An 8,091-nucleotide genomic window follows, 5' to 3' on the forward strand; every position below is an offset into this window, starting at 1 on the left:
TAAATAAATATATGATTCAAATAATGTTTCATATACATAATTTCACGTGTATAATTATAATATTAATTATTATCTATATAAAAATACGAATATTAATATTTTCCCAGTTTTAAACTATTTGCAAGGTTAATACTGAAATTCTTTTGAACAACATAAAATCCATCGATGCCAATAAAAATTAGTAGCGATCAGTTTGTGCAGGAAGTGATGGAGACTATCCATGCGCTGACAAAAGCAAAGCGAGTGAAGCATCTTGTGAAAGATGATGAGTGCAGTGTGACAACGTGAGATACGAGCGTTCGTAACAGTGGTCTCCAAACTGAACGAAAAAACGGAGAACCAATCGAAAAAATGGCGAGATAATGGCACAGATAATGACACGACAAATACGGCAAAAATGCGAACGGTGTATCAACGTACATATCATCACGAGCCGCCGCGCGGGCGGCTTTGAGAAATTGGAAGTAAGTTACCTTCGTTTCAAACATTTTCCATGGAAACCACCGACTCACTGAATATCGTCAACGAGATCGGACCAACGACAAGACTCGATCATCGCGGAGCGATTAAGTATGCTTGTTTCGCATATACGAATACAGGATGTATCTTGAGAACGTATAATATAAGCAGTTGAACGAGATTAGTGAATGGCATTATCGCCTTTAAAATACCACTGCGACTTTTCCGCATATTCTAGATACATCCTGTAAATCCGAGTCACTTCGACGAAGTTACTCATTCACTTCAGCACGCGTTTGTCCATGTCGAGGATATATTTCAAGTGATTTGTTATATTTGCAAGCGAGGATTTAGTAGGATAAATATTGCCGGAAATTTTTCTCGAAGTAACTTCGAATTGACGATGGTCCGTAGAATCTTTTTCGGATCACCACCATTTCGTGATCCACATTGATGAGTGTTGCGCTAAATCGCAAGTTGGCCGCTAACTTTTGCGACAAACAAGCTAACTGTTTGTAATTATCGAGTCCTCTCGCCGGTCAGACCTCATCGGAGACCTTGGACCATGCTACCTTTGTATGCGGAATGGACGGGTTGAGCGGTGACTACGAGGAACATAGCTCGGTTGCTAAGCTGTTGCTCGGTCGTTCGATCCCGCAAGTCCCGCAAATCTCGAAACGACAAAGTCAGGTGGAAAGGCAAATACAGGTTCGATCGGGCGTCTGCTCGATATCCATTCGGCATTTCGGTACACCTGGTGAACCTCCGCAAACCGCAGAACAAGCTCGCCCTTCTGCCATTGATTCCTAAAAATGGAACATGTTCTGATGATGCCACTTAGAAGTTGGATAATAATTGATTTCCGAAAATCGAAAATGAAAGATTGTATAAGTCACATGCCCTAAATACATTATATAACAATTATGATAACACTGATAATAAAATATAATAGATGATCATAGAAAAAATTGTAATAATATTTGGTAATAATATTTGATAATAATAGGTATTTGATAATAATTTGGAGTAAAAAGGCACGAGGAAATTTTAACTATAAGAATATCTACTGAGTAAGAGTAATAATTTTTGACAAAGAAACTCACACTAATTATATTTGGAAAATTGGATCCTAATAAAGTCAGTTTTCATATAGAATGTAGCAAACGAAAGATATTTTAGACACAAAGTTTCAATATTAGATAATTTTTTAGCTATAATGCAAAGATGCTCTATGAACACACTTTTGATACACTACAACTCAAAAAATACTTATTGAGTCTGGTATCTATGACATCCATTGTTCACTACATTATAAGCTACGTTATTCACCGTGGAACTAATTTTTTATAATTTAAATCTTAAATGTCTTTGGTATGGCATATCTGGCTTTCCTTTTTTGAAAATACTTTTTCAACTCCCTTTTCATTGCTTATAAAAAAGTAAACAATATTGTCAACAGTTTTTTTTTAATAGAAACGCCAGATATTAAGGAGAACATAATGGTATTAAGCAAATAGATACATTATTAATTAAAGTATTAATAAAAAGTCAAATTGGGTTGGGTATGCCATACCCAAGTGTATTGTTCCCGTAAAGTGATCTTTTCTTCTCAGTTCATTAAATATAATTGTACCTTTAGATCGTTCTTCTTCCGGCGGCGACGCGATGCCACTGGTAATCTGATCGGCTAAAGTGTTCTTGTCCTTTGGATGCACATAATCGATGAAAGATTTGCCAATCCAGGAGTCCTTGAGATAACCGAGAGCGGTGCATATCGACGGAGTTGTATACAGCACGAGACCGTCGTGCATTGAAATCACCGCACAAAATCCATCCTACAAAATGTTTGGTAGATTAGGAAGTTGGTCGATATAATGCGCTAAATAATTAATGATTTTAACGTGAATGATAACGTGATGTTAGATTTTCTTTTTATCCTCCGCGTAATAAAAAAAAAGGACAAGTTAAAATAAAATGTAATGATAAAATATTGATAACGCTAAGAGATAATAAAAGAGATTTACGAATTTTACTAAAAATCATGAGCGTTTAAGAAATAAAACTTATAATTTGTCACGTTATCACCAGCAAGTTAAGGACTTCTCACCCAAATTTAATTGCCATCATATGCGAGGACTGTATATTAAAAAATGATTTAGTTGTGGGAGAAATATCAGTAAAGAAAGAGATATTCATAGATATCTTTCTTCTTGTATCTTACATCGATGACATGCAAAAGTTTCTCCGCAATTTTTTTTGTGTAAACGCATAAAGTTCCTTCGAAAAATCCGATGAATCCTGTATAAGAATATGCACGGAGAGGCTGACAAATATATCTATTCATTTTAGTTAGCACTTACTTTCCCTTTCCAAAGATCGCGTACACGCCGATTTTGCGGAAAGTGCGAAAAAGTGTAACCAATTAAACAGAAAAGATCGCTGCAACACAGACGATTGTCTAACTTCTAATTCATGATTATATCAACGCAGATAAGCAAAGTTAGCAATAACCCGAATAGAACAAAAAGTCATGATGACATCAAAATAGCATTAAAATGGTCAAAATGATTATTAAAAATCATTTTTTAATCAATTATGATTCATTTTAACATTATTGACTTGTTGTTTTGCTTCGACAAACTTGTAATCAAGTAGTTAATATCGTTCCAATATTCCTGATGTATATTAATGTTTACAGTTATTTATTCATAATAGTAACGGAGCTTATAAAAATAACGGTTTAATTACGAAAGCGGAAATGGAATTACGGAAGCGATTTAATAATGGAAGTAGCAGGTCACAAGAACCCGTCGAGTCTCGAGTTTGCTTCTACGATCGCACGGTGCGATTCTTGAAAATCTCTGTCTTTTTCTTTCTTGTTACGTCCTTACAACATGTGCATGTATATGTGTTTTTTTTTGTTTTTCTCTCTCTGTTACATTTATCGACGTATACTAACATTGGCCTGAGACGTGGAATCGTCCAGGAGAACCGTCCGTGAAGCGAGTCCTGCTTCTGGATCTGCGACAATTTCGCCGTTGTGCTCGCCGGGATCCGTTGCGTCCACCAATTCTACAGTGGTTACCTCTTCTTGCATTAAAGCAGTAAAAGAAATTCTCATTGTTATAAGCGTTGCCATTCGGGTTATCTACTCGAATCGCCATAAGATGGTGGAAGAGGATGAGGAATAGTCGAGCCGAAGTGACATAGGGACGCATTTTTGAATTTATATGTACAATATGTATACATTCTGAAATTGTTATAAAATTGTTATTATCAAATCCTTTGAAAGTATGTAAAAATTAGTTTATTTCAAATCATTATGTAAAAATTAGTTTATTTCAAATCACAGTCAAATATATTCTCTGTATATTATAAGAAATCTACTTGACTTTAAATGCTTGAAGTTAATTTGTTTATAATTTGCATTGTACATTAGGAGTTTTTATTAGAATAAGCTAAGCGATTTTTTAGTATCTTTGATAATAACAGAAAATATAACAAATACTATATTATGAAAGAATATTATGAAATGTTTCTTTTTTAAATAAAAGGTACAATAAAATACGATGGTAATTTTAATAATTTTATAACTTAAAAGAATTCCTGTATCATAAATATAAATAAGTATATAAAATCACGTTAGCACGATTTGAGCCACGTGAACAAGAATAAGAAGGATATAGGAAAAGATGCTCAGTGTTCCCTTAGTCCAAAATGACGCGGAAATGACCATGTTGAGGTTCGTACTTTGCATAAAATCATATCGGCGAACGATTACCAGAGATACGTCTGACCGAAAGTTCAATGCCATTAGTCGGTGATTAGCTCCGGCTAAATTGTTACTTTCAGGTGAAAGGCATTCACTGCGGTTACTTCGCGAGCGCATGAGACGTGCAAGAATATCGTATGATGACATCTAAATAAGTGAAAGTAAACCTACGATAGATTGGCGATAACATTAATGTTTTTATCGATTAAATTCATTTTTTGGCCAGAAATAAATATATTTGTAAAAATATATTTATAAAAGATCTTTGAACAAATAATGGAAACCAGAAATTCTAATAAAAATTAATCAACAAAGTGTAAGTGCTTATAATAGCCAAAATATTCAAGTCTTAATTTCGTTTTATTCATTTAAGATTCACAAACATTTCCATCCTCAGTTTGGGCTCTCCTTAATATACAAATTATATTTTACAAAAGATTGACCAAGCATAACTTTAAATCTGTGTGATTAGTTTATTGCGATTAGTTTAATGTATCAGTGTTAAAATAAGGTATTACACTTTATTAATTTAACATCTTTATTTGAAAAAATTGAATTACATAACTTCCTTACTTTCGGGATTAATATTCTTTTTATGCGTATTAATATGCAATACAATGTATGTTCTTCGCTGTTATCAGCTGAAAAGCGAGATGGCGAAAGGCAATTTTTAAGAGCATTATATTTAATTCCATGTTGATGGAAGGGTTAAATAAACGGCGATGTAAATGCTTACGTAAATATAGGGAATAAGCGCGAACACAGAACGAAAGTGATTTCATAACGTACCTATTGCATCTCGAATTAACGCGTCTCCGAGGGTTGGCATTACTCGCTAAAAATACGGTTGGTACTCTGTAATAACGATGGGGTAACAGCAGGAAGAGTGATTATTGCTTCACAATTGCATAGAAATGTAAATAGAGCAACCTTATAACGTGATTCATAAATGGAAAAAAATGGAAAGGGTTCTAGATCAAATCTTTATTAAAATCCACGGTTATTGATACATTCTGAAAAAAATCATTTTTAAAAATCACAGAAAACTACGTGTAGAGGAAGTTATGTGCTCTAAACATAATTAAATATATCCTTCCGCGGCTTCACTACTTGCTTATTGATTTATCAGTTTCGCAATAATTTATATAACGCGCAATATAAAACTACGTTGTTGAGAGGAGAATCGTGTGTGATATTATACCTATATGAAATCCTCAAACTCTGACAAAATATTTTTTTTAAAAAGAATCTGTTAAATATTTTCAAAAATCTTATTTAATTTCCTGATTGTTTAATTTGCTAAGTTAATTTAGCTTTACTTCGTAGAGCTTATTTAACAAATTTTTGCGTTTTATATTGCGTTTTGAATATATAAATATATATCTAAATAAAAGAATAAGATAACTAAGATAAGACTAAAAATAAACAAAAGGAATCATTGAAATGTAAATAAAGCAACAGGTGAAGCTTAGATCGTAAACTTGTTAGTATCGAAAGATCAATAACTTCGGTGGACTATGTCACGTTGGATGGAAATTTTACACCCCACTCGAGTAAACTTCGCCCATGCGTGTCACGATTTCTTTCAAATAACGATGATGAAAGAAAGAATTGAAGAAAGTGTTTCTCTTAACGCGCGATTATGATATCTATGTATCGCATGCGCTTGCGAAATATTTAACGTGATATAATGTGTGATGTATGCCTCTTTTATTCAAGAAAGACTTTCAGTTATCAGCAGCGTCTAACACTGGAACCGCCGATGATACCGTTAACTTCGCTCATTAAATTTTTTTTTTTACATTAGATATACACATAGAAAGAAATTTTTCTAAAATATTAAAAAATTTAAACAGATAAAATTTAGTAACTCTGAAAATAATTTTATTAAATTATTAAAATAATTATTTTTAGAAATTTCAAGTATAATGAGCAATATAATTATAATAAATTTGGCTATTGGGAATTAGCGCTGTATTATGTGCGCGATAAATTTCAAATTATTAAATTGTATCTTACGTATTTAATTATTAATTTGTATACATGTTTCGATTAACTTTTTAATCATCCTCAATCCATGTAATTAAGTGAGTGATGAGAACGTATTTAAATTTGATAAGACAGCAGTTTCGATGCTCAAATACGAACAAGAATTTTATTGCGAAACTATTTTAATTATTAATTGATTGAATTTGTTTTACATCAATGATATTTATCGGCAATGATTTGATGCAGACTTAATCATCCAGCTGGTTACGTTTTCGCTCTAAGAAATGATGATTGATCATCTCACATGAAAACATTGCGGATACTAAATTAATGAAAAACATGTGGATACCATAGCCTTATATACATCTTATGTTCATCGCTTATTTAATTACATGGATTCAACTGTATGTAATGAGGATGGCTAAAAAGCTGGCCATAGTCGAAACATGTATACAAATTAATAATTAATAATTAAATATATAAGATACAATTTAATAATTTGAAATTTATTGCGCACACAGTACAGCGCTAATTCCCAATAGCTAAATTTATTGTAATTATATATTTTAATACTAGGGAATTAAGATTATCATTTGTTTGAATAATGAGCAATGTTGTAAAATGACCACACACAGAAAAGTATCATTCTATTAAGAAAAGCAATTATTCATTTTATTTTTCTTTTTTTAAATAACTTTCAATAAAGGTTACTTTCAATAAAGAATATTTTCTCGCTAGTAGTCTTAAAATGTATTCATCTCAACTTTTAGAAATATTCAATATCATATACTCTTAAAATAAGAATTTATTCTCTTTTGAAGTATATTATAAAATTTTATCAAAGAAAAGTCAGATTTGATTAACTTAAATATTTAATAATATATTGATATAAGAAAATTTATGTGTCAGAAAAATTTGGTATATTTCTTTTATTTCTGTACAACAGATTTAGGAAAAGCGAAACACAGTTTAGAAACAAGAAATTTTTTCATTCCTCGCTCTTTCAATTGAAAGAAATTTTATTTGCTCCCTGTAGCAAATCGTTCACTGTTGTTTTACGTCGATGTTCTGGAATTGCGTTCTTTATTTGTTTACAGTTAGCTTGAATTTTTAATTATCTCTAGACTAGCGTCTTCACTGAGTATCAAAGTAATTAGCTGCTCGATAAAATAAATTATTTTAAAAGAAATATAGCTGGACTAAGGGATAATTGTGAAGAGAAGTTTCACATCAAAGTCTTAGGTAGGAAATAGCGAGGTTTCTAAAGGTTTCTTGAGAAAAGTTCACGAAGAAATTAGCTTATCAACACTTATCAAGCTTCTCAAACAGAAGAACAATAGAAGATTTTAAGGATGTATTAGTATCTGTTAATTTGGATCTATAATAGATTTTTAAGCCTTAAACCACAAGAAATGGACGAATCATAGTCGATTATTCTCCTCATATTCAACTGTAATTGGTCAATTTCTCATGACTTAAAGCTTAAATAATCTATCTAGATCTGGACTTAAAGGATGTATTAGACATATTTTGTCTAATACATCCTTAATTTTGAAAACATTCAAAAAATTATGAAAACATTACAGATTGTTTTATATTGCATTTGAAAATAATAGAAAAAAATTATTGGCAATTTTCTACATGAAAAATTATTTTAATAAGAAGTTGATATATTTTTTAGCAAAAATATTAAAAAATAATAGAAAATCTAAATTTTTTATTTAAATTACTTTAAATATATATATTCGAGATAATTTTTTTATGTAATATAAAGTTTCATTGCGATACAAAGATTAGTTGTTCTATAGATAAACAACATTATTTTATTTATTTATTTATTTATTTATTTATTTATTTACATATCTACTGGT

At 31.2% G+C, this 8,091-nt stretch overlaps 1 protein-coding gene across 10 annotated transcripts in view; it reads right to left on the reverse strand.

Moving 5' to 3' along the window:
- The window catches only part of LOC108688420 (period circadian protein), a 33,076-nt gene that overhangs the window by 9,504 nt on the left and 15,481 nt on the right, over positions 1 to 8,091 (reverse strand). For 7 of the 10 annotated variants that reach the window (XM_018194668.1, XM_018194672.1, XM_018194670.1 and 4 more), the window contains exons 4-6: positions 3,419 to 3,549; positions 2,093 to 2,294; positions 1,032 to 1,265 (exon numbers count right to left, since the gene is read on the reverse strand). The exons of 1 other annotated variant lie outside the window; for it this stretch is intronic. In XM_018194668.1, the coding sequence (XP_018050157.1) occupies positions 1,032 to 1,265; positions 2,093 to 2,294; positions 3,419 to 3,549 (567 nt within the window). The remainder of the gene's footprint in view (positions 1 to 1,031; positions 1,266 to 2,092; positions 2,295 to 3,418; positions 3,550 to 8,091) is intronic. 2 more of the 10 variants (XM_018194671.1, XM_018194665.1) reach the window with 1 other exon arrangement.

This window comes from Atta colombica, unplaced genomic scaffold, assembly GCF_001594045.1.
Source record: "Atta colombica isolate Treedump-2 unplaced genomic scaffold, Acol1.0 scaffold233, whole genome shotgun sequence".
Taxonomy (NCBI): domain Eukaryota; kingdom Metazoa; phylum Arthropoda; class Insecta; order Hymenoptera; family Formicidae; genus Atta; species Atta colombica.